This window comes from Lepidochelys kempii, chromosome 23, assembly GCF_965140285.1.
Source record: "Lepidochelys kempii isolate rLepKem1 chromosome 23, rLepKem1.hap1, whole genome shotgun sequence".
NCBI classification, from domain to species: domain Eukaryota; kingdom Metazoa; phylum Chordata; order Testudines; family Cheloniidae; genus Lepidochelys; species Lepidochelys kempii.
In genome coordinates, this window is record NC_136402.1 from 853,060 (window position 1) to 879,287 (window position 26,228).

General features: G+C 64.2%; 1 protein-coding gene across 1 annotated transcript; it reads right to left on the reverse strand.

The window, feature by feature from the left end:
• Positions 1-285: 285 nt before the first annotated feature.
• On the reverse strand, positions 286-24,677 carry SAE1 (SUMO1 activating enzyme subunit 1). The gene is made up of 9 exons (XM_078850279.1): positions 24,534-24,677; positions 17,600-17,711; positions 13,201-13,374; positions 11,700-11,842; positions 10,951-11,050; positions 7,406-7,511; positions 4,155-4,299; positions 1,954-2,023; positions 286-637 (listed from the first exon to the last, which is right to left on the reverse strand). Exons 1-9 carry the CDS (start codon positions 24,638-24,640, stop codon positions 545-547), a joined length of 1,050 nt encoding a protein of 349 aa, XP_078706405.1. The 5' UTR covers positions 24,641-24,677; the 3' UTR covers positions 286-544.
• Between the last annotated feature and the right edge of the window lie 1,551 nt (positions 24,678-26,228).

Genomic DNA, 26,228 nt, shown 5'->3' on the forward strand with positions numbered 1-26,228 from the left:
GAGGGGCCTGCCCTACACCGGCCTGGTTGTGCCCTTTCCCCTGAGCCATGGCTGACAGGAGATGCACAGAGGCAGTTTCCCCTGCAGCAGGGCAAAGCAGGGCCCCGGCCAGCAGTAGCTGGTGGGTCGGGAGCAAGACCAAGGGGGCCTGGGCCCAGCAGCACCGGACAGCTTGGGGTGCGTTTACAGCAGCGTAGCGAGGGGGGTGGCGGGCCCCAGCATTGCCAGCCCCACCAGCCTGGGCTCCCACCCTGGAGGGGGCTGCGCTGGAAGGAAAGAAGCCAGTTGGGAAGAAGAGAGTTTATTTGAGAGCCCAGGAGAATGCACAGGGCGAGCAAGTGGGGGATTGCCCCCCCTCCCCCCGGCACAGGCCTCAGCAGGGCTACGCCCCTCCGGCACCCGTGGGGGCCACGTCTGTGCTGGCCGCAGGGCTGCAGCTGGAGAGGACGGTGGTGCAAGTGGCACTCCAGGGCTATGCTGGGGGGGCTCCAGGTGCTGAACCGCAGCTGCAGGCAGACGCACTGGGAGGCCAGCGACTCCAGGCTCAGCAGGGACCCAGGCACTCAACGACCCCGTTCCCTTTGATGCCATCGAAGAAGAAGAAGTTGTTGTGGGGTGGATCCCGCTGGGACAGGGCCTGGGGGGGGGGGGGGAAAGAGGGCGTTGTTACAGCCTGGCTGGAGCCGAAATCCCAGCTCCAGGAACCCACCCAGGGCAGGGAGGGGAAAGCCCCCCCCTTGCTAGAAGCTTCTATGGGCAACTCCTTCACCCCACATGGGCGGCTCCTGGGGGGTGGAGAAGCATCAGCCGGGGGGCACTTGCCACCCACTGTCCCCAACCTCAGGTGAAATGGGGGCACACGCCCGCTCACACTGCTTTACACCCGGCCCCAGGAGCAGAGGCTGCTCCAGCAGAGAGCACGGTAAGAGGGAAGCCGCAGCCGCCACCAAGGGGGATGTCGTGTCACCGCCCTGCAGAGAGCAATACCCATGCCAGGGCTGCCCAGCACCCGTGGGGGGCAGAGCACCCCGTGGGGGTAAGCACAGCCGGAAGCAGCTCCTGCACAGGGGGCAGGAGGTCGGGCAGGGGCCCAGCAGGGGAAGCAGCACTAATCCCACTGCAGAGCGGCTCTCGGCCAGGGGCGCCAGGGCCCAAACCCAGCACGGGGAGTTCGGAGACGGGGCCCAGCTTAGGGCCCCAGGAGAGGCGGGGAGCGGTCAGCCCTGGACACAGCAAGTCAGTGGCCGGCCTGGGACTCACCCAGCAGCCCCCACCCCCAGCCACACTGCACCCCTCCCGGGGCGCTCCACTGGTACCAGCCGACCGAGCGGGGGGCAGGGAGAGGACCCTCCCACCAGCTGCCAGCCAGGCCTCTGGGCCCAGCAGAGCAGCGCCGCCAAGGGGGCTGGGAGAAGGGAGGGCCGTGCCTGGCGCAGGGCACCGAGCTTCCCCACCAAGCCGGGCTGGGCGGGGATTCCAGACACACCCAGCCCCAGGAATGCTCAGGGCTCCCAGGCCGGAGGAGCAGCGACAGGCTGCTGCCCAGCAGCTGTGCCAGGCAGCTGGGAGGGGGCACAGCGCCTCCGCACGAACCCAGCACGGTCCACCTCCCTGCAAAAGCCTCGCCTGGTCCCCGCCCGTTCTGTCTGCACAGGCGGGGGAAATGAGGGAGCTGGGAGCCAGGACTCCTGGGTTCTATCCCCAGCTCTGGGAAGGGAGTGGGGTGTAGTGGTTAGAGAAGGGGGGGTGCTGGGAGACAGGACACCTGGGTTCTATTCCAGGCACTGGGAGGGGAGGGGGGGCCAGTGGTTAGAGATGGGGGGGCTGGGAACTCTGTCACCTGGGTTCTATCCTGGCTCTGCCACTGACTGTGTGATGGAGGGTAAATTTCTCCTCCCGGCCATGGTGTACTACCCTATCTCTGACAGCTGAGCCTAGCCCCACACCCGTTACCTTGACGACCTCCTGTCCCAGGACCCCTCCAAGCACTGCGCAGACGGGAGCCATTTCAGAGAAGCAATAGCTGAAAGGAACAAACACGCCAGGTCAGTGCCCGACTGGCTCAGCACCCCAAGTCCCAGTGCCAATGTGCTGCCGGCTGCCCCGTGCCCGGGGCATGACCAGACCAGCCACCCAGCCTTCCCACCCTAGTGAATGAGAGAGAAGCGACTAACAGCCCGGCCCAAGCCCAGTGGAAGGGATGAGACGGGTGACCCTTGCCAGGCAGGCCTGGCAGGAAAACTCCTGGGCAGGGGGAACGCTGGGGTCTGCAAAGAGCGTGACTGTTAGATCCATGGGCTGGGGCAGAGAACCAGAGCGAGGACTGAGCTAAGGGTGAAGTGTTTTGGGGGGCGTGGGGCACAGGGTTCCTCAGGGAAAGGGCTGCCTTGGCAGTCATTCCCAGCTGGGTACGTCAACTGGCCCGACCCCCGAGATGATCGGGAGGGGCCCCGAGAGACAGAAAAAGGTGGGCAGGGGTGCAGCGAGACAGGACAATTGGACAGGGGCAGGAGCCATGGCCAGAGGGGACGGGGTAGCGGGCCCAAGATAGACCCCAATGCGACGAGGCCCCGGGGGGTCCAAGGCCTTCAAGAGGTGAGCACTGAGCAGCCGTCACTGCTGGGAGCTCATTAGCCACACGGGTGTCTTGTCCCAGCCCCTCGCATGCTGCATGCGACCCTTCTAAAAATAGGGCCAGAAATATCTGCCGTGTGCCCGGGGCGCATTCCCGCCATTCCTGCTGGCGCACAGCGGCCTGCAGCTCCCTGGGCAGCGTGTGGCAACATGCAGGCGGGGTGGGATTTTCAGGCTGAAATGAATCCGGGGGCACAGGGAGGGTCCTTCCAGCCCACACACGAAGGCAGGGTCAGAGGGTGGGGAGTCATGCACCCCCCCACCCCCACGGAGCAGCTCCCATCCCGCAGCACCCCTCCCCCTTCACGGGGGAAAGGGGAACCTGCAGCATCTGCCCTGGCTCCCACATCCCCGCTGGTCCAGCCCATCACTGCCTCCACCTGGCCCAGGTACCCGGGTCTCTCCCATGTGCTCAGGGCTGATTGGAGCCATCTCTGCCCCAGGTCCACAGCTTCAGCTGGGCCTTCTCAGCCCAGGGCATCACTGCCCTAGGGCCCCTCTGCCCAATGGGGCAGTTCCCTGGGTCAGGGCAGCTGGGACTGCATCCAGCTCTCATCCGCCCGTTGAGCACTGGGACTTGCTGGATAGAGTGAGCCAGGGTCTCCCTGGAGCTGCAGGGACAGGATCGCCGCAGCCTGGGAGAGCAGGGAGGAGCCGGGCCTTCCCAGCAGCCCATCCATTCGCGTCAGGGTAGGATGCGCCGGCCCACACAGCCAAGCAGGGCAGAACAGCGCTCGAGACGACCCAGGCAAGGGAGCGGAGCCCAGCCAGGCGTGGCCGGGAGGCTCTGTGCTCACCCACGGGGCAGCGCAGCCAGACGGCTCAGGTCACTGGTGATGCAGAACCGCGGCTGCCCAGAAGGGATCAGAGCCAGATTAATGATCCTGCGATGCGCTCCTTGCTGTGGGGCTGGCTCAGCGCTGCAGGCAGCGGCATGGCCCCATGCTGGGCCCCAGGCAGTGGGGCCCGGACCCTGGGAGGGGCCAGTCTGGAGCAGGCATCCCCCTCACAGCGCAGGGAGGAGCTGCGCCTCACGAGGTGGGTGAGGAGGCTCTGAACCCCAGCAGAGCTGGTACAGGAAAGGCAATTCCACCCCCCAGAAATCCCTGCACCCACGGAAGAGAGACACCAAGACACCCTATGGAGCCAGGGGGCTATTCACAAGCCACGGACACATGCCCCAGGTGATTCACAAAGTCAAGTTTTCAGTCTAGTACCTGTGGGCACATGCAAGCTCCAGTACCCCATGATGGGCAGCCCCCAAGGGACGTAGCCGGGACACACGGGGGTGTGTGTGTGTGCGCGCGTGTCTGGCAGACAGGCCCATTGGACAGGCACTTCCTTTGGGACCCGCTTTGCTCCTGTTTACATGTGGGCAGTGAGGAGCACCCAGGGCGGACAATGGTACCTGGCCAAGGGAAGGTACTCTCCCGTGAGGATGTGACTGAACTGCATGCTTGGCACGAGGCCTAGAGTCCCGATCCCAGCCCCGACTCTGGACTGCAGCCAAACCAGCGCACCTGATGAAGTCGTCAGGCAGCAGGTCTGCACTGACGCCCAGAGAGTCCAGCACCTCATTTCGGATCTTCAGCAGCAGCTCCGAGTCTTCGGCACAGCTCTCCGGCAACGGGTCCCTCCCTTTATCCGTCCGGAATTTCAGCAGCACTGGAGGGGGGGAGGGGTGGGAAGAGGGGAAGGTCACAATCCCAATCCCTGAGCATGCTAGTTACCCTCTCCGATAACCAACGAGATTCCTCACTGGGCTTCTGCCTGGGGAGACCTTTACTGCGCCGTGGCCAAGAAAAGTGCTAATGGGAGAATCCAGAGAACACGGCTCCACTTGCAGGAAAATTCCCTGCTACAGACCCTGTGCGCGCCCGAGGGCATTGGCACAGCTGCCCCGTGCCTGGGTCAGAGATGCACATGCACACGGTTCATGCCAGGTGGAGGTAGCCTGGACCAGTGGACAGAGCACTGGCCTGGGGTTCAGGAGGGCTAGGATCTATTCCCATCAGACCTGCTTGGATGGCAAGAGAGGATGGTCTGCCTGTGTCATGCTGGGCACACGGTGCCCTGATCTCAGCTGGCACGGAGCACTGCCAATGTACCGACGGCAAAGAATAACTCGGGGTGACATGGCCAGAGGCCAGGCCTAGTGACCCAAGCACATCGCTGGACGCCCCGTCTGTAGAACAGGGACACGCTCGCTCTCAGGCCGGTGCCGGGGTCCCCCAAGCTACGCAGAGTGCTTTGGGGAGGCAGCGTTGCCAGCTGGACGGGTTCTGATTGAGCTGGGCAAAGCTGCGGCTCCAGCCCTGCCCTGGAACAAAACCCTTCAGCAGCCGAGCTCCCCGCCCAACCCCCTCCTAGCACAGCGGTGCCGGAACGCCCCGATCACTGCCACCGCCAGGTCTGAAGGCTGGTTCTCTCCCCACCCAGACCCTGGCCTGGCTTGTTGCCTTCCAGCCACCCCACAGGCCAAAGCCCTTAGGTCTGCTCTTTTCTTTTGAGCTGCTGGCTCATCGGGCGATAGAGCCGAAGGGTCAGTCTAGGCCCCGCCATCCATCTTCCCGGAGCCAGGGGAGCGACTCCCAGCCCAGCACAGATCACGTCGGAAGATCCAGGAAGGGCAGAGAACACAGGCAGCAGCTGGGCCTGGTGTTTATCTGGGCTGCCTGCCTGCCATCCGTGCCGTCTGCCCAGGCGCTAACGAGGGGGCAGGCTGGCACCGGGCGGCTACCTCCCCTGCCACATCTGACAGGGTCCTGGGGGCTGCTGGGAAAGCAGCCAAGAGGCCCAGCGTGTCTGCAATGACTTACGGTAAAGCAAACAGGAGCAGCTATTTTAACTCATCTTTTGGGAGCGTCAGCACTTTGCAGCCCGCTACAGGTCAGCAGAGAAGGAAACCCCGACAGCGAGCCAGCGCCCAACCACCACCAACCCCTCACGAGTAGCCAGTGTCCCGGCACAACCGGGAACAGGGACCTCGGCCACCAACCCCTCATGAGGAGCCAGCGCCCCGGCAGAGCCGGGAACAGGGACCTCGGCCACCACTAACCCTCACTGGGAGCCAGCGCTCTGGCAGAGGCGGGAACAGCTCCAGTGACTGCTGAATACCTAGGCCAATACAGAGGCACCAACGCGTACCAGACAGTGTGACGGGACTGCAGCTCAGGGATCCAGGGGTCTATTCTCAGTTCTGCCACTGACCTGCTAGCTAACCTTAGTCACGGCCCCTCTCAGTGCCTCAGTCCCTCCAGTGTCTCCTTTGTGGGTTCAGATCAAACTCTCTGGGGCAGGGACTTTCGCTCACACTGTCTGTGCAGGCCCTGGCCCCATGGAGCCCCGCTCTCCATCCGGGCCCGGGCGCTGCCAGAACAAAGGAATACGAATACGGCGTTCATTTCAAAGGGGGGCTTTGAATCCATTTCCGTCCTACCCCTGCCTGCGAGCCCCGGGGACAATTTGCCAATTGACAGCCACGTTCTCCTATTGTTTAAGGTGTTTTGCCTCCAATGGCTGGGGAAAGCCCCGCACGGCTGGGGACTGAACACAGGCGAGCAGTGTCAGTCAGACGCCGAGTGCTGCCCGACAGCCAGCGGGAAAACAGTCTCCAGCGACGGGCAGGGTCAAGTCCCCTCCCAGACGCAGGGGCAGCCAGAGCCGATCGCCCAGCATCAGACAGGCAGGCAGGCAGTGCTGGCTCTTCGGCCACAGCAGCAGCCAATGCAGCTCTGGAGGGAACAGGCCAGCGAGCGGGACGGCACAAGGCTTGGAGCCCTGCAACTCCAACACCTCCTCCCCCAGAGCCTGACTCAGCAGGAGGAATCCTAGCCAGGCAGCGGGGAGGGGATGGGAGGCCTGGATACCTCCGAGGCAGCCAGGAGCGGCAGGCGTGTCCGATGCCTGTAGTGAGCCCCAGCGAGCGTTAGCCCTGTCTTTACCCTCTGGACCCCCTGCTGTGCGGGGAGGTGGGCGCTGCCAGGCGTGGGCAGGAGCTCACAGCCCCGGCTCTGGGACAGAAGTGGTGTAGGCTATTAATCTGGGAGCCAGCGCTGGCTCACGTCACTGGAAAACCCCGCCTGGGGCTGTGGCTTCACCGAGATTGCAGCCCGTGTGGGCACCGGCGCCTGAGCGCGGCGCGCTGGAGGGAGAGGGCAGCGGGCAAACCACACGCTGGGGCCGGGCCGGTCCCTCCTAGCTGGCAGGGCGCTTCCGCTCCAGGGAGCGCGGCTGTTTCCACGCTCGCCCGGGTATTTTTAGCTCACTGCTGTTATGGTAAACTTGCATTAACCTCAAAGCCAACAAATCAAAGCCAGCTCCTGCCACAGGAAGTGCCGCGTGCTTGCTCGGCTGAGCGGGGCCTGGCGCTTCCTCGGCAGAGTCTGGCGCTGACAGCGCGCTGGCCAGGCCTGCGCTGGGCAGAGACGAGCAGACCCCACTCCCAGCTGAGTGCAGAGGCCTGAGCAAGCCAAGAGCAGGACAGGAGCAGCTCTCTGGGGGAACAGCCGTCTCCCCAGGAGGAGAGCACAGCATTCAGAGAGCCAGGCACAGTGCGTGGCTCTCGCCAGCCCAGCCAACACTGGGGTGCATGTGTGGGAGGATAAAGCCTCAGAGCCTACCCCCACTACGCACCTCGTGGGAACTGTGCCTGTGGCCTCCTCCCGGCAAGGATGGGGAAGCTGAGTCACAGAGTGGGGAAGCAGCCTGCTCCCCAACCCCACCCCTCCTTGGGAGGGTGCGAGCACAAGGCCTCCCAGGCATCCCTTACCCTGGAGCAGGAAGTAGTCCGGGGCGGTGCGCTTCAGGGCTGCCTTCGCCTTCTCACTGCTCCAGTCGACTGCCAGCGCCTCCTTCAGCTGGCAGAAAACCACCCGCTGCAATGGGAAAGCCAGCGTGAGAGGGGCTGGGGGCGGGTCCTGCCTACGGAGAGCGGATCGATCAGGGAACAAACACTGGGCTCAGTGACCAGACTGCAGGCCGGCCCAGCAACGCCAGCCCTGGGCTCAGTGACCGGGCCACAGGCCGGCCCGCAAGACTAGCCACGGGCCCAGTGACGCCAGCCCTCGACTCAGTGTGAGGTGGCCAGGGACCGACACAAGATCAGGCTGTGGAGGCAGAAGTGAGCTAGCCACCCAGCGGACGGAGCCGAGTGCCTGGTCCAAAGCCTGCTGTAGGGGCAAGAGATGGGGAAGAGTTATGAAGGGGTTAAGTGGGGAAAGTCTGCAGGGGCCTCTGCTGATCACCATCACTCCCTGATTCCCAAACTCTGCACGCTCGTCCGGGATTCACCTGGGGCAGGGTATTCTAAGAGCCCTGCTCAGGGGCACTCTCTTGCCCTGGTTCCAGAGAGCAGGAACACAGCCGGACGGGAATCTGGCTAGAGACCTCTTGGGGTCTCAGAAATTCAAACATTTAACTCCTGCCAGCTGCAGAGCGCAATCTGCCCCAGCCAGAACAGCTCGCTGGTCTCATGCGGGCGCACATGCGATGCAGACAGCAGCCCGGCAAGGGAAGTGGTCCAGAGGAGCGCCGGGGGCTACATGCAGTGCTGAGTGCCGCAGGAACCACCACGGCTACCCACAGCTGGATTGAATACATGGCCTAGCCTGGAGGAGGGATGCTGTCAAGGAATTAGCTCTGACCCTGGGAACGCCATGAGTCACTTGCAGGGGAGCCTCCCGAGCAGTCTCTCCCTGCGGCTCTCAATCCTCAGCACAATGCTGCAATGTACCACCCCGCCCAGTAGCCCACAGAGCCCATGGACTGGGAAGTATGCAGAGTTGGGACAAGGGGGAGGTTTCAATCTGAGACTTGGAAGTAGAGTGTTAACAACACTCTGTGCTCAGAGCACTTTGCAGAGGGCTCTCCCGCTAGAATCACTGGACAAACTCCCTGTCCTCAGGGTTTGGCCAGTGCTAAGAGCTCCGGAAAATCCCACCCACTGCGCTCAGCTCCCGGGATGCAGAGTCTAAATGGGGAGCAGAGAACCAGGGCTCAGGCCACTAGTGTCCCAGAAAGCATCTGCCTCAGGCGGTCGGATTAATTGTCAGGAGAACAGCTCCTGCGTCCCACCCAGAACATCTGGCTGAGTTAGAGAGGATCTTCCAGGCAGAAGCCCAGTCTTAGTGTACGGGCTGAAAGGGCCACCACACCCACAGGATACTGGTTCCAACACTTGATTCCCCCCATCCCTGCTTTTGCCTAACTGCTAGAGAACACACGTACAAGCTGCCTTGAGCCTCCCTGTGCAGCACGTCTGGTTACACAAAGGAAAGGTGATGCCAAGAAGCTCCTGTTTCTCTGGCACCCCAGCGGCAGAGAGCGGCACTGCAGATTGCCACCCTCCCAGGCCCTGGCTGCATTCAGACTTGCAGCAGGGGAGAGAAACGGGCGGTGGAGTGACTGCGAAGTGACCCCAATTCTGCTCCACCGGAGGGCACATGACCCTCAAAGCAACCCCAGCCAGGTCACAAGAAACGCTGAGGACAGACGAGCCGCCAAACAAGAGTGGAGGCCTTGCCTCGACAAGCAGCGCTAAACATCGCTCGCTGCGTTCTGTCACTTGGGGAAGCTGCCCCCGCAGTAACCCACCAGGCTGCTGCCAGTGCACCACGGCGCCGCGGGCTCGGGAATTTGCAGTGAAGCCACCAGAGAAGGCACAGGAAGCACTGTGTTTGCCCCCAGGCCTTTAGATCCATATTCCCCGGAGGGGACTTGTCCCAGGCATCGGCATGCTGGAAACTCTCTATAGGAATCTGCTGCATACTAAACCTGAGCTGACACGGATCGGAATCCCAGCCCCGATAGGGGGAGGAGGACAGCTGGCTAGCAGCGGCATCTGGGGAATACTCCCATATCTTCCGATCTGGCCCAGCTTGGGGCAAAGTGCACTAAACGCCCCCTGATTGACAAGCCGAGAGAAAGGACACAAAAGGCCATTAAGCTGCTCGCATTCTCCTCATAGCCAGATAAAGCCGGGGGATTTCCACTTCCAGCTGCGAGACCCTAACAATGGCCAGGCCCGGAGGCTTTTAAACGTGAAAGCCTCTGCCCTCTCCCATCTCCCTTCACCCCCAAGCCACCCTCCCGCTTACACAGGGGCTTAGCAATCAGCTGACAGCAGCAACGTGCTGCCCTGGCGTTTGGGGGGGGAGCGGAGGGCTTGGCTACACACCCAAGGTGAACCGATCTAGTTACAGCAGGGCACAGCGATACCAGGATAATGGTGCCTTCCACCTGCACAGCTGTTCCCAGACAGGAAGGGGAACGACCTATCACAGTACAGCGGTGTCCATGCTAGGGGCTGTTCCCGTGCAAGTATATTGGTAAAAACCCCTCCCCACCCGAAGCGGGGGCGAGTAGATGGAGCCTAACTCATCCAATAAGCTAGTCACAGAAGGCTGGGTCCAGAAGCTGAATTTTAGACAGAACCAGCTCAGGGACCCCTGCCATTCAATGTGCACAGCCGCTGACCCGAGCCAAGGCCAACGAGACTCATTTATTGCATACCGAGGCTGGCTTCTCAACAGCCCAGCCTGACAGAACGAACACCAACACACAGCTGGGAAATTCCACAGCAAGTTTCTGGCTCGGAGCCATTCAAGGAGATTCTCATAGGGATGAAAACTCTGCAGCCACCAGGGTAACGTGGCACCTTACACTTCCTTTACTCACTCAACACCTCCCAAGATCATCTGTACTGATATTACCCATGGCTTCCACCCTTGGCTCTGGCCAACTGGGGCTACCTTACGTTACCACGGGATAACTCTTAAGGCTCCATTCAGAACCCCCCAGAGGATCTAGGCTCTGGTTATAAAGAAAGGACCAGAGTTCTGAATGACCACAGAGACCTCAGGACAAAGAGATGTTCCTGCAAACAACAGGTTCATCATTCAAACCCCATTACAGACAACATGCTGTCAAGCTGGGATAGGTAACCAGCCATCACAGCCCCTCATTTCAAAGGGAGAGGAAAACACTTCTGTTCTCATGACATTGAGCTCACACAGCTAAATGAGGCAGGAGGTGCAGACCCAGGCCATATGGCTCACCAGCAACAGACAGAAGCAAAGCCAGGAACTCCATAACGTCTTCCCAATGCAGCAATCATCCCACCCATGGCTCACCATGCACACCCTGAAGCTGCTGTCTTAACAACTGCATCCTGTGTACCACAAGTCACCAGACAGACCCAGCGCCTCTGCTGGGGAGAGGGGGCGGGGGAGGGGGGGTAATCTACCTAGACGTAGACTTGACGTTTCCCCGTAACATGGGTGCTCTTTGGTGGCTGACAGGGGTGCTGTCACGCACCTTTTTCACCATGGTTGTCTCTGTTGAATCGAGCTTGACTTTTTTGGTGTCGGGCCCATCTTCCACTCCCTGGCTGGCTTTGGTGACCTTGGTCTTCTCTCTGCAGAGAGACAGGGAGAGATTTACTACCGCAGTCCCTAGCTGAGGGAGGCCAGAACTGGAACCCATCATATTTCACGTTCTCATGAGAAAGACGGCAGGCCCAGCACCTCCGAGCTCTGGACACAGTACACTAGGTCTCAGCTTTAACACAGGCCGAGCCTGTCGGCAGCGGGCTTCCACACACAGCTGTGTGCTGAGGGGAAGAAAGGCTGCTATGGGGCAAAACCCATCCGCCCTGAAGCAGATGATCTGTGCAAGAGAATCCCACTGGCTCACAGAAGAGCCTCCATGCCTGAACGGTCTCACAAAACATCATGGCCACAATTACACCCATTTACAGCGCATCTCCCCCCACCTCCCAGCACACAGACCGCCCCCTTTGGTAACTTAGCTTCCCCCGCCTGTTAGGCCTTCACGGTGACTTCCCAAAAATGGAACGATGGCCAACAAGGGTAAGAGCCCAACACGCAGAGCTGCCAGCTGTACGCCGCGGCCTGTGGTTTCGTGGGCTGCTCCGTTCCGCACATACCAGGTGCTGCCTGGGACTTTGCCAACATGCCTATGCTAGTACCACAGGTCTCAGTGCACCCCCCGAGCGTGGGGGTGTTCGGGGGATGGCCGCTCTCCTCCCGCAAAGCCAGACTTACTCCACGAACTCGTGCGCCCCCAGGTTGGCGAACATGTAGCCATAGTAGCCAAAGATGTCCCCGGTGAAGAACTTGATGCCACTTTTGTGGCAGATCTGATCGACCCTCACCAGGACGCAGCGGGAGCAGCAGGTCAGGCACACCTGGGAGGAGGCAGAAGCACCAGTCACTCCTCCCCACCCCGACAGGGACAGGAGCAGCAGAACCTACACATTTACAAATCTCCGCCCCCCCACCCCCCTTCTGAGACCAGGGTTAGATAAACAGGCCCTGTTCCCTAGGAGGGAGTGAATCCCCGCCCCTCCTGGGCAATGGCAGGGGTCTTGGGCAGGGCAGCCCTCCACTCACAGCGAGACAAAGAACGGTGCTTTACATGCAGCTACTATCAATTATCCCTCCTGGCAGCAGAGCACTACATTGTGACGGCCGCTAATTCCAACAGGCTCCTCTCCAGGGAGGATAAGGAGTTGAGAGGTGGCAGAGCCCAGCTTGCTCCGGGCAACAAAGCCAAACACAGACACTTTTCATTTAATTTAAATGCAGGGCGTGTCCACACAGGGCAATGGACCAGCATGGCTACTCCAGAGTCACTCCCTGCATGGAGACACATCCCAGAGTAGCTAGCGTCCGGCGTGTGCCATAATAGCCACTCCGGTCAAGTCTCCTGGATAAGTAAGGCCTTATTCCCTCCTGCCCATCTTCCAGCTTTGCAGACTAGAGACAGGCCAGAACAGAAGCAGATGCTGTTTACAAACAGATACTCAGCTTGCCAAACCAGACGCATAGTGACAACCCTTCAGCAAAGCACCCACAGACCAACCCAGTCATTCTGTAGAAGCCAGGTGACACAGATTTAAAGGGACACTCTCCATTAGCTTATGCCCAAAAGTTAGGTCGGCCAGGAATGGATTTTACTGTTTTGGGGTGGTTTTTTGGAAGGAAATAATATAAAATCAGGAAAATGGACTAAAGCAACCCCAGTCATGATCCTTAACTATGTGATGGTAACAGGTTTGCATTTTCAGGATTTTTTTTCCCTGAAAATTTTCCTGCAGTGCTGGAAACTCAATGGCCCCACAAGATGCCAGCCCAGGGGAACCAGAAAATGAAGTAAACCCATCCAAAACAGAGTATATGCAAACAGGAAACAAATGGTATAAAGATCCTCCCCCATCCATGCCAACTCACAGCCGTGGCTACACACAAAGGTGCATCAGGTTAATTAAAGATAATGGTTTAAACCAGTTTAGCTAAACGGGTGTGAATCCCTGCAGGGTTGTGCTTAAATCGGTTTAAACCTGGTCTGTTGGTTTAGCTTCCGTCTGGAAACATACAGGTGCAAGCTAAACTGACATAACCAGCTTTAGAGCGAGTTAAAAGCATCTACACAGGGATTCATACTAGTTTAACTACATCTGTTTTTATACCAACTTCAATTAACCACCCAAGGACACCTCTGCCCAATGCCCCCCACCCCACATGCACCCCACCTTCCACTTACAGCATCAAACTGAGTAAAGAAATCTTCGGCTTTGTTTTCGATATTCTCCGGGTCAGCTTTCACGTCTACCATGGGGTTGAGGTTCTGAGCCCGTTCCAAAGAGGCTTCGGCTCTGTTGCGGCCCAGCGAGCCCACGGGAATCAGGAACTGAGCTCTCGTGTCTTCCTGCGATACCTGGGGCAGGGGGAAACAAAACCAACCCATCTCTGAATGGTTGGCGAGTGGCAGGACCCCGAGAAGCAGTATCACCACGGGCCATTTATCACAAGTGGGAACACAGGAGACATGGGCCTGCAAGGGGCCAGCTTCCCCACTAGCAGGGCGCAGTTCTTGTCACACAGGAACTAAAACACTCATCCAAAGCCACTAGGGAGAAGAGTGACAGTTATGAGGCATGAAGGAAGGGGCTGGTTTGGGGGTTAAATGGTACAATTCCAGCCAGTCTGAGCGGGAGCTGTCGAACAGCAAGAGCTGGGGGTGTCACATCCTACCAGTCAGAGCCCCCAGTCACACCACGGAACCCCGGCTGTGCTCACAGCGGCTCAGACCCACTGCAGTGCCCTCCAAGACAGCCCCCTAGGGCACATGCAGCAGGTACAAGGGGAAGCTTCCCTGATGCAGCTGCTCTCCCTCCACTTACCTTCCTCCTGCGCTCTGTGCCTTAGCCAGCGAGCGGCTTGAAAGCCAAGAGCTCCACCTGGTGCCCGACGTGAAGACACAGCCACACTGCACAGCCCAGCACCGCAGCCTAGCGCCTGCACTAGGAATTGCAAGCAAAGCGAGGCACAGCAAGGGAGGATGCCGGCTGCTATTCAGACCAGGGGAATGATCCTGCTCCACATGCCGGGGCAGAGAGAACTCAGCCTTGGCCTCACCGAACTCACAGACCGTGGTCTCCGCCTGCCCTGCAGGCACGTCTCGGTGCAGACTCCACCGCTGCGGGCGAGTGCTCCCTTAGCCACCAGGCCATGCTGCCCGTTTGTGTTCTCGACACACCGTGCAGGGGCGCCCTGGTCTCTGTTTGCCAGCCTGTCGTAGAGGGCAGGTGGCAGCATGGCAGCCACCTCTGTGAACCTGGGGTGCTTAAAGACGGGCACATCTTCTAAAGTGGGCAGCTCTAGGTGAGAACAACGGGGTCTGTCCCCTCAGCGAGCTCCAGCCTGTGACGAAGTGGGACTGTTCTTAATGTTTCCTCTGAATATTCTGGGGGTGCCTCAGTTTCCCCTAGGCAGTTTTTAACTGTTCTTAAGGCCAAGGTTTGAATTTGAATCCAGGGAACCAATTGGTGGAGAGAGAAATGGTCAGTGAAAATGCAGATGACCTGGCTGGCAGGGGGGAGGAGCGGCTAGGCTCAGGCTACCTGCCTGTCTGTAACCAGACCCCTGGGGCTCCCCGCCCCCCCTGCACACCGGAGAGGGGGACTCAGGGGGCTCACCCTAGCTCTGATGCAGTGAGGAAAGCAGCGAGTTCGCTGCCTACCCCCACTGGGACAGCAAGGGCAGCGCTGAGCACAGTGGGAGCTGAGACCCCAGCTGAGTGGGGGGAGACACAGGCAGGGCAGGGGAGCTGTTGGGAGTGGCAAGATGCTGGGTAAGGAAAGTCTGGATGAGCCTAGACAGCCTTGTGAGCTGATGGCTGTGTCTAGTCAGCAGGGTGGGAAGGCGAGGAGAGTGGAAGATGAGTGTCCCTGGACCTTACCTGTTAGCTGGGTGGAGAAGTGTGACAGGGAAGGAAAGGGGTCAGGGGTATTAACTTGCCTGTGGAGGGAGCTACCCTGATCTCCAAGCAGTTGTCTGTGACCAGCCTTGTGTGCTGGGACCAGGGGAATGAGATCCCAAGCTGTGTGTCTGGGAAAGGAGAAAGTGTGTCGGGCTCTTCTTTGTCTATGGAGCAGAGAGAAGGGGCCTTTCAGCCTGTGATGGTTGAGGGGAGTGCAGTTGTCTCAGAGTTGGCTCTGGATTCAACTAAAGACCAGGAAGGGAAAAGGATCCTAAGTTTGTCTCTGCTCGGGAGAATGGCCCTGTAACAGGTCGCATCCAGTTAGTGTCTATGTAAAATCCCAGAGACCAGACAATTCGGGTGCTTGTATTTTGCCTGTTGCTAGTGTGTGGCTGGGAAAGGGTGGAGCAACTCTGTCTAATCAGGGTGAGATCCTAGCCAGGGCACAAGGAGAGCATGAAGGTGATGTGATTGTGTTACCTACTGAGGGTGTGGAAACCTGTAGCAAGAAGGAAAAGATTCCTGAACTTGTGTGTAGCAAAGGGAAGGAGAATGCTTCTGACCGTTTATCTAGGAAGTCTGTCAGTTTGCCTGAAAGGGGATTGTGTAGGAATCCGCCGGATGGGCCAGAGGTAATTCTGGATGTAAGGGAGACCCAGAAAGAGTCTGTTGTTGCTCAGGAAAGCGTTCCTCTAGAGCAAGCCCTAGGGAAGGAGGGTAAGAGCAGAATTTCTGTGAGGGGTGACTTGTTGCATAGAAGAGCCCCTAGGGAAAGGAATCCTCCTGGAGTCTTTGCAAGCAGTTTACTGCCACTGAAGGGTGTGAAAGTGATTTAATCAAGAAAAGAAAAGGAGTACTTGTGGCACCTTAGAGACTAACCAATTTATTTGAGCATGAGCTTTCGTGAGCTACAGCTCACTTCATCAGATGTTTACCGTGGAAACACGGCTGTTCCTCTGAAACTTAATCAAGAAAGTTTCAGTTCCTAACAGCCAGAAATTTTCTGTTGTGAATGGACCCACTGACTTTCCTGTTAAAAGATCCAGTGTGGAGAGCTTTGAGAAGGTCTCAGATGGAGTGAAAGCTGTTAAGAAAGTTAAACAGTCCTATAACCAAGTGGCTGTGTTTGGCCAGCTTGTTGGGGAGAAGACCCAATCCCAGTTTGACCCCCTGGGGTTTTGGGGTGGCCAAAGGGCATGGGCCGCATAAACCTTCCCACATGCGGCCTGCAAGTGCTATCGACCACCCCCTTGACCTAAGGGAGGGCTTGAAACTGGAAGGGCCTGGTGTAACTCCCACCAAGGAATGGGAGAGATGCTGGGGCACCCCCGGGAACGGTGGCGGCTTCGAACTTCCCCAGGTCATGGGCTAAAGTGACCCCGCTCAGTTCGATCTCGAAGGGGGGAGAGTTGTGACGAAGTGGGACTGTTCTTAATGTTTCCTCTGAATAGTGTGGGGTGCCTCAGTTTCCCCTAGGCAATTCTTAAGTATCTAGGTGGTGGGGTAAGGGTGTATGATCATTGCAGAGCCCTAGAGGGCAGGTGTGTGCAGGAGTCTGGACACAGACAATGGCCAACACCCTGTTTCCTGGCAACTGATGGCCTGGGCCCTTCCCCCCTACAAGATGAGAGCTAAAGGGTTGGAGAACAAAGGAATCAGGTGACCTCCTGGCCTGGGAAAGTCCAGAGGAGGAGGGGCTGGAGATAGTTTCAGTTTGGGGCTGGCTGGGACATGGAGTGAAGGGCAGACGGGGTTGGCGGACTCGCTGTGGGAAGTGCACGGAGGGGCAGAGGATGTGGAATTCTCCAAGGTCAGACCCAGGAAGGGGGAAGCTGTGTGAGCTGTGTGTCCTGAAGTCAGGCTGCTCACAGAAAGGAGACTCCCCCAGAGTCCTGCCTGGCTTCATGGGGAGCAGTTCCAGAGCATCGCCCGGGGACTCCGTGACACAGCCCCAGAATGAAAGTCAACTCCTCAGGGTGCTGCACACCGGGGGGGTGAGGGGCAAGGAATGGAAATACTCAACTGAGGCACTTACTTACCATGACCCACCTTCCATCCCAGCTAAAGCAGAAGTGGCAAGCCCCCAGGCTATCAGCACTTCCAGAACTGCCCTGTTCCATACCTTACACATCTCAGAGCACTGATAAGGACTACAGGGACCAGGTCAGAGAGAGCCACCTGGGCAAAGGCTATGCCCCCGAGTGGTAACAAACATGGGAGGATGCCAGCATGATGCAGTGACAAGGAAGCATGGCCCCAGCTGGGCGAGCAGAAGGGTTTCCAAGGGACAGTTTGAGAGAGAGGGCCAGGGAAATTGGGTGCTGGACAGGGGAGACCTTGGTTCAATTCCCAGGCCCACCATGCACTTCCTGTGTGACCTTGGGGAGTCACTTATCTCTGCCCCGTGGCTCCCCAAACAGAGACCCACGCGCATACAGGGGTGGGTGGGGATAGAATCCATGCGTGTTTGTGAGACGCTAAGAGACTCCGTGACAGGGGTCAGAGAAGCACCCAGACGGGAACTTCTTGCCCCAACTTGCAACGAGCCTGCCGTAAGGCCTCCGAGAACCAAGCCCTCCCCCTCCACTTGCTCCAGCATGGCCGTGGCTTGGGGGGCGGGCCAGTCTGCAGGGACCTGTGTGCTCAGAAATCCCAGAGGAGACAAGCCAAGAGCTCCTACCTGCTGATGGTCGAGCATGGTCAGGCCTTTGACGCCTGCCAAGATGAGGTTCTTCGCCACTTCTGCTCCCAGGCCCTTCATGCCAACCAGCAGCACCCGGGATGCTCGCAGCCTGCAACGAGATGCATGGGCAGTGTTAACGATGGACGGCACCAGCTGAGACTCGGCGGGCGAGGAGAACAGCTCTGCATTCACAGCCACAGGATGGCAAGGAAAGAAGCACACACGGATAACCAGCATCTTACAGGGCCAACGACGCAAGGAAAGGCAGCGAGCGCTGCCCCAATCGACCAGGGGCGTCCTCCAGGCAAGGGAGGCCCAACCGCAGATCTGCAAGCCACCCCCAACCCTGCTACGTGAAGTGCGCTCTGGGGTCAGAGGGCCAGGCCACGGAGTGGGGACACAGCGAAGGGGGCAGAGGAGTTGCTGCCCAGGCCGTGGCACAGCCAGGGTTAGGAAGGCCCTGAACGGCAGGAGAGCCTCCGAGAGGCAAACACCGTGGGAAGGCAGGTTGTTCCCAAGGCTGAAGAAAACATGACCGTTCGTTCCAACGTTGACAACGGACCATTGACGAACACAGCTTGGAAACGTTCCCACGCAGCACAAAAACCTGCCTTCCCTTTCTTCCTTCAGTGGTTTACGTTTAACACAGCGATGCCGCCCTCCCTCCTCGCCCCCGCTTCCTGCAGTGCCCCCCACCCCACTGCTCCCCATTCCCCCCGCCTGCTCCCCATCCCCCCAACTCCATCCTACTAACCCTTCCCCATCCCCCCCTCCTCGCCCCGGCTTCCTGCAGCGCCCCCCACCCCACCGCTCCCCATTCTCCCCGCCCGCTCCCCACCCCCCCAACTCCATCCTACTGACCCTTCCCCATCCCCCCTCCTCGCCCCCGCTTCCTGCAGCGCCCCCCACCCCACCGCTCCCCATCCCCCCGCCCGCTCCCCATCCCCCCAACTCCATCCTACTGACCCTTCCCCACCCCCCCTCCCTCCTCGCCCCCGCTTCCTGCAGCGCCCCCCACCCCACCGCTCCCCATCCCCCCCGCCCGCTCCCCACCCCCCCAACTCCATCCTACTGACCCTTCCCCATCCCCCCCTCCTCGCCCCGGCTTCCTGCAGCGCCCCCCACCCCACCGCTCCCCATTCTCCCCGCCCGCTCCCCATCCCCCCAACTCCATCCTACTGACCCTTCCCCACCCCCCTCCCTCCTCGCCCTCGCTTCCTGCAGCGCCCCCCACCCCACCGCTCCCCATCCCCCCGCCCGCTCCCCATCCCCCCAACTCCATCCTACTGACCCTTCCCCATCCCCCTCCTCACCCCCGCTTCCTGCAGCGCCCCCCACCCCACCGCTCCCCATTCTCCCCGCCCGCTCCCCACCCCCCCAACTCCATCCTACTGACCCTTCCCCACCCCCCCTCCCTCCTCGCCCCCGCTTCCTGCAGCGCCCCCCACCCCACCGCTCCCCATCCCCCTGCCCGCTCCCCACCCCCCCAACTCATTCCTACTGACCCTTCCCCATCCCCCCTCCTCACCCCCGCTTCCTGCAGCGCCCCCCACCCCACCGCTCCCCATCCCCCCAACTCCATCCTACTGACCCTTCCCCATCCCCCTCCCTCCTCGCCCCCGCTTCCTGCAGCGCCCCCCACCCCACCGCTCCCCATCCCCCCGCCCGCTCCCCATCCCCCCAACTCCATCCTACTGACCCTTCCCCATCCCCCTCCTCGCCCCCGCTTCCTGCAGCGCCCCCCACCCCACCGCTCCCACCCCACCGCTCCCCACCCCCCCCGCCCGCTCCCCATCCCCCCAACTCCATCCTACTGACCCTTCCCCATCCCCCTCCTCGCCCCCGCTTCCTGCAGTGCCCCCCACCCCACTGCTCCCCATTCCCCCCGCCCGCTCCCCATCCCCCCAACTCCATCCTACTGACCCTTCCCCATCCCCCCCTCCTCGCCCCGGCTTCCTGCAGCGCCCCCCACCCCACCGCTCCCCATCCCCCTGCCCGCTCCCCACCCCCCCAACTCCATCCTACTGACCCTTCCCCATCCCCCCTCCTCGCCCCCGCTTCCTGCAGCGCCCCCCACCCCACCGCTCCCCATCCCCCCGCCCGCTCCCCATCCCCCCAACTCCATCCTACTGACCCTTCCCCATCCCCCTCCTCACCCCCGCTTCCTGCAGCGCCCCCACCCCACCGCTCCCCATCCCCCCGCCCGCTCCCCACCCCCCCAACTCCATCCTACTGACCCTTCCCCATCCCCCTCCTCGCCCCCGCTTCCTGCAGCGCCCCCCACCCCACCGCTCCCCATTCTCCCCGCCCGCTCCCCATCCCCCCAACTCCATCCTACTGACCCTTCCCCATCCCCCCTCCTCGCCCCCGGCTTCCTGCAGCGCCCCCCACCTCACCGCTCCCCATCCCCCCGCCCGCTCCCCACCCCCCCAACTCCATCCTACTGACCCTTCCCCATCCCCCCTCCTCGCCCCCGCTTCCTGCAGCCCCCCCCACCCCACCGCTCCCCATCCCCCCTGCCCGCTCCCCACCCCCACAACTCCATCCTACTGACCCTTCCCCATCCCCCCTCCCTCCTCGCCCTCGCTTCCTGCAGCGCCCCCCACCCCACCGCTCCCCATTCTCCCCGCCCGCTCCCCATCCCCCCAACTCCATCCTACTGACCCTTCCTCATCCCCCTCCCTCCTCGCCCTCGCTTCCTGCAGCGCCCCCCACCCCACCGCTCCCCATTCTCCCCGCCCGCTCCCCATCCCCCCAACTCCATCCTACTGACCCTTCCCCATCCCCCCTCCTCGCCCCCGCTTCCTGCAGCGCCCCCCACCCCACCGCTCCCCATCCCCCCCGCCCGCTCCCCATCCCCCCAACTCCATCCTACTGACCCTTCCCCATCCCCCCCTCCTCGCCCCGGCTTCCTGCAGCGCCCCCCACCCCACCGCTCCCCATCCCCCCGCCCGCTCCCCACCCCCCCAACTCCATCCTACTGACCCTTCCCCATCCCCCCCTCCTCGCCCCGGCTTCCTGCAGCGCCCCCCACCTCACCGCTCCCCATTCTCCCCGCCCGCTCCCCACCCCCCCAACTCCATCCTACTGACCCTTCCCCACCCCCCTCCCTCCTCGCCCCCGCTTCCTGCAGCGCCCCCCACCCCACCGCTCCCCATGCCCCCCGCCCGCTCCCCACCCCCCCAACTCCATCCTACTGACCCTTCCCCATCCCCCCTCCTCGCCCCCCGCTTCCTGCAGCGCCCCCCACCCCACCGCTCCCCATCCCCCCCGCCCGCTCCCCACCCCCCCAACTCCATCCTACTGACCCTTCCCCACCCCCCTCCTCGCCCCCGCTTCCTGCAGCGCCCCCACCCCACCGCTCCCCATCCCCCCCGCCCGCTCCCCATCCCCCCAACTCCATCCTACTGACCCTTCCCCACCCCCCTCCCTCCTCGCCCCCGCTTCCTGCAGCGCCCCCCACCCCACCGCTCCCCATTCTCCCCGCCCGCTCCCCATCCCCCCAACTCCATCCTACTGACCCTTCCCCATCCCCCCCTCCTCGCCCCCGCTTCCTGCAGCGCCCCCCACCCCACCGCTCCCCATCCCCCCCGCCCGCTCCCCACCCCCCCAACTCCATCCTACTGACCCTTCCCCACCCCCCTCCTCGCCCCCGCTTCCTGCAGCGCCCCCACCCCACCGCTCCCCATCCCCCCCGCCCGCTCCCCATCCCCCCAACTCCATCCTACTGACCCTTCCCCACCCCCCTCCCTCCTCGCCCCCGCTTCCTGCAGCGCCCCCCACCCCACCGCTCCCCATGCCCCCCGCCCGCTCCCCACCCCCCCAACTCCATCCTACTGACCCTTCCCCATCCCCCCTCCTCGCCCCCGCTTCCTGCAGCGCCCCCCCACCCCACCGCTCCCCATCCCCCCAACTCCATCCTACTGACCCTTCCCCATCCCCCTCCTCACCCCCGCTTCCTGCAGCGCCCCCCACCCCACCGCTCCCCATTCTCCCCGCCCGCTCCCCACCCCCCCAACTCCATCCTACTGACCCTTCCCCACCCCCCTCCCTCCTCGCCCCCGCTTCCTGCAGCGCCCCCCACCCCACCGCTCCCCATCCCCCCAACTCCATCCTACTGACCCTTCCCCACCCCCCTCCCTCCTCGCCCCCGCTTCCTGCAGCGCCCCCCACCCCACCGCTCCCCATGCCCCCCGCCCGCTCCCCACCCCCCCAACTCCATCCTACTGACCCTTCCCCATCCCCCCTCCTCGCCCCCGCTTCCTGCAGCGCCCCCCACCCCACCGCTCCCCATCCCCCCCGCCCGCTCCCCACCCCCCCAACTCCATCCTACTGACCCTTCCCCACCCCCCTCCTCGCCCCCGCTTCCTGCAGCGCCCCCCACCCCACCGCTCCCCATCCCCCCGCCCGCTCCCCACCCCCCCAACTCCATCCTACTGACCCTTCCCCACCCCCCTCCCTCCTCGCCCTCGCTTCCTGCAGCGCCCCCACCCCACCGCTCCCCATCCCCCCGCCCGCTCCCCACCCCCCCAACTCCATCCTACTGACCCTTCCCCATCCCCCTCCTCGCCCCCGCTTCCTGCAGCGCCCCCCACCCCACCGCTCCCCATTCTCCCCGCCCGCTCCCCACCCCCACAACTCCATCCTACTGACCCTTCCCCACCCCCCTCCTCGCCCCCGCTTCCTGCAGCGCCCCCCACCCCACCGCTCCCCACCCCCCCAACTCCATCCTACTGACCCTTCCCCACCCCCCTCCGTCCTCACCCCCGCTTCCTGCAGCGCCCCCCACCCCACCGCTCCCCATCCCCCCGCCCGCTCCCCACCCCCCCAACTCCCATCCTACTGACCCTTCCCCATCCCCCCTCCTCGCCCCCGCTTCCTGCAGCCCCCCACCCCACCGCTCCCCATCCCCCCCGCCCGCTCCCCATCCCCCAACTCCATCCTACTGACCCTTCCCCACCCCCCTCCTCGCCCCCCGCTTCCTGCAGCCCCCCCCACCCCACCGCTCCCCATCCCCCCCGCCCGCTCCCCACCCCCCCAACTCCATCCTACTGACCCTTCCCCACCCCCCTCCGTCCTCACCCCCGCTTCCTGCAGCGCCCCCCACCCCACCGCTCCCCCATCCCCCCGCCCGCTCCCCACCCCCCCAACTCCATCCTACTGACCCTTCCCCATCCCCCCTCCTCGCCCCCGCTTCCTGCAGCCCCCCCACCCCACCGCTCCCCATCCCCCCCGCCCGCTCCCCATCCCCCCAACTCCATCCTACTGACCCTTCCCCACCCCCCTCCCTCCTCGCCCTCGCTTCCTGCAGCGCCCCCCACCCCACCGCTCCCCATTCTCCCCGCCTGCTCCCCATCCCCCCAACTCCATCCTACTGACCCTTCCCCATCCCCCCCTCCTCGCCCCGGCTTCCTGCAGCGCCCCCCACCCCACCGCTCCCCATCCCCCCGCCCGCTCCCCACCCCCCCAACTCCATCCTACTGACCCTTCCCCATCCCCCCTCCTCGCCCCCGCTTCCTGCAGCGCCCCCCACCCCACCGCTCCCCATCCCCCCAACTCCATCCTACTGACCCTTCCCCATCCCCCTCCTCACCCCCGCTTCCTGCAGCGCCCCCCACCCCACCGCTCCCCATGCCCCCCGCCCGCTCCCCACCCCCCCAACTCCATCCTACTGACCCTTCCCCATCCCCCCCTCCTCGCCCCCGCTTCCTGCAGCGCCCCCCACCCCACCGCTCCCCATCCCCCCAACTCCATCCTACTGACCCTTCCCCACCCCCCTCCTCGCCCCCGCTTCCTGCAGCGCCCCCCACCCCACCGCTCCCCATTCTCCCCGCCCGCTCCCCACCCCCCCAACTCCATCCTACTGACCCTTCCCCACCCCCCTCCCTCCTCGCCCTCGCTTCCTGCAGCGCCCCCACCCCACCGCTCCCCATCCCCCTGCCCGCTCCCCACCCCCCCAACTCCATCCTACTGACCCTTCCCCACCCCCCCTCCCTCCTCGCCCCCGCTTCCTGCAGCGCCCCCCACCCCACCGCTCCCCATGCCCCCCCGCCCGCTCCCCACCCCCCAACTCCATCCTACTGACCCTTCCTCATCCCCCCTCCTCGCCCCCGCTTCCTGCAGCGCCCCCACCCCACCGCTCCCCATCCCCCCGCCCGCTCCCCACCCCCCCAACTCCATCCTACTGACCCTTCCTCATCCCCCTCCCTCCTCGCCCTCGCTTCCTGCAGCGCCCCCCACCCCACCGCTCCCCATCCCCCGCCCGCTCCCCACCCCCCCAACTCCATCCTACTGACCCTTCCCCACCCCCCCTCCTCGCCCCCGGCTTCCTGCAGCGCCCCCCACCCCACCGCTCCCCATCCCCCCGCCCGCTCCCCACCCCCCCAACTCCATCCTACTGACCCTTCCCCACCCCCCCTCCCTCCTCGCCCCCGCTTCCTGCAGCGCCCCCCACCCCACCGCTCCCCATCCCCCCCGCCCGCTCCCCACCCCCCAACTCCATCCTACTGACCCTTCCCCACCCCCCTCCTCGCCCCCGCTTCCTGCAGCGCCCCCCACCCCACCGCTCCCCATCCCCCCGCCCGCTCCCCACCCCCCAACTCCATCCTACTGACCCTTCCCCACCCCCCTCCTCGCCCCCGCTTCCTGCAGCGCCCCCACCCCACCGCTCCCCATCCCCCCGCCCGCTCCCCATCCCCCCAACTCCATCCTACTGACCCTTCCCCATCCCCCTCCCTCCTCGCCCCCGCTTCCTGCAGCGCCCCACCCCACCGCTCCCCATCCCCCCGCCCGCTCCCCACCCCCCCAACTCCATCCTACTGACCCTTCCCCATCCCCCTCCCTCCTCACCCCCGCTTCCTGCAGCCCCCCCACCCCACCGCTCCCCCCATCACTGCGACCCCCCCCATCGCCGCCCCGCCCCCGGCCCTACCGGCGCTGCGCCTCCAGCCCCCACAGCCGGATCTGCCGGTCGTACTGCGCCGCCTCCTCCTCGCTGATGCCGCCCGAGCCGCCGCCGCCGCCCTCCTGCTCCACCATCCCGCCGCCACCGCGCGCCCGGCCACGTGACTCCGGCGCCCGCCCCCGCCACGTGACAGGGGCCGCGCGCCCCGCCGCGCCTGCGTCCTGTGACTGCGCCCCGCCCCCCCGGGACTGAGCGAACGGGGCGGCCCGGCCCCCGGCCCTGACCCCGCCCACAGGGCAGCCCCGCCCCCGGCCCTGACGCCGCCCCCCGGACTGAGCGCACGGGGCGGCCCGGCCCCCGGCCCTGACCCCGCCCCCCGGACCCCGCCCACAGGGCAGCCCCGCCCCCGGCCCTGACCCCGCCCCCCGCCCACAGGGCAGCCCCGCCCCCGGCCCTGACCCCGCCCCCCGGACTGAGCGCACGGGGCGGCCCGGCCCCCGGCCCTGACCCCGCCCCCCGGACCCCGCCCACAGGGCAGCCCCGCCCCCGGCCCTGACCCCGCCCCCCGGACTGAGCGCACGGGGCGGCCCGGCCCCCGGCCCTGACCCCGCCCCCCGACCCCGCCCACAGGGCAGCCCCGCCCCCGGCCCTGACCCCGCTCCCCGCCCACAGGGCAGCCCCGCCCCCGGCCCTGACCCCGCCCCCCGGCCCCTGCCCACGGGGCAGCCCCTCCCCCGGCCCTGACCCCGCCCCCCGGACTGAGCGCACGGGACAGCCCCGCCCCCTAGGCCCTGACCCCGCCCACGGTCCCCGCCCACGGGGCAGCCCCGCCCCCTAGGCCCTGACCCCGCCCCCGGACCCTGCCCACGGGGCAGCCCCTCCCCCGGCCCTGACCCCGCCCCCCGGACTGAGCGCACGGGACAGCCCCGCCCCCTAGGCCCTGACCCCGCCCACGGTCCCCGCCCACGGGGCAGCCCCGCCCCCTAGGCCCTGACCCCGCCCCCGGACCCTGCCCACGGGGCAGCCCCTCCCCCTAGGCCCTGACCCCGCCCCCCGGACCCCGCCCACGGGGCAGCCCCTCCCCCGGCCCTGACCCCGCCCCCCGGACTGAGCGCACGGGGCAGCCCCGCCCCCTAGGCCCTGACCCCGCCCCCCGGACTGAGTGCACGGGGCAGCCCCTCCCCCGGCCCTGACTCCGCCCCCCGGACCCCGCCCACAGGGCAGCCCCGCCCCCGGCCCTGACCCCGCTCCCCGGCCCCTGCCCACGGGGCAGCCCCTCCCCCGGCCCTGACCCCCAGGGACTATGCCCACCGCTACCCCCATAGAAGATGCCCCCGTGACTGAGCACATGCAGCAGCTCCTTAGTCACCCCTGCCCCATGCCAGCACCTCGCAGCGCCCGGTGCCCCCGCAGCCCTTCCCCGGGAGACCAGCCCCCCGCGCAGGAGGAGCGGAGCCCCTTCCTGCCGGACCCGGGGGCCAGGGGAGCCTGGTGTCCCTAGCACGCGTATTTCGGGGCACCGAGGGTCACCCCGGGCATGGGGCCAAGGGCCTCCAGGGACCCGCCGTCTGACACAGCGACCGTGGTTGCCCATCCTCTGCTGAGCAATACCCTGCCCCAGGCTTCTGCTCGGCCTCCAGGCCTGCCTGCTGGCAGCGCAGCCCGGCGGGACGGGGAACCCGGGGCGAGCTCGGGAGGCCTGAGGGGGGGGGCAGAGGAGGG

What these genes read in the sequence shown, in the direction of transcription:
- SAE1 (XM_078850279.1), bottom strand. Translation starts at nt 24,640, where the DNA reads ATGGTGGAGCAGGAGGGCGGCGGCGGCGGCTCGGGCGGCATCAGCGAG. An exon ending in GGGGCGCACGAGTTCGTGGA is followed by an intron (nt 11,051 to 11,699) that starts GTAAGTCTGGCT and finishes GTCTCTCTGCAG; the next exon opens with AGAGAAGACCAAGGTCACCA. An exon ending in GGACTACTTCCTGCTCCAGG is followed by an intron (nt 4,300 to 7,405) that starts GTAAGGGATGCC and finishes CCCCCCCTCCAG; the next exon opens with TGCTGCTGAAATTCCGGACG.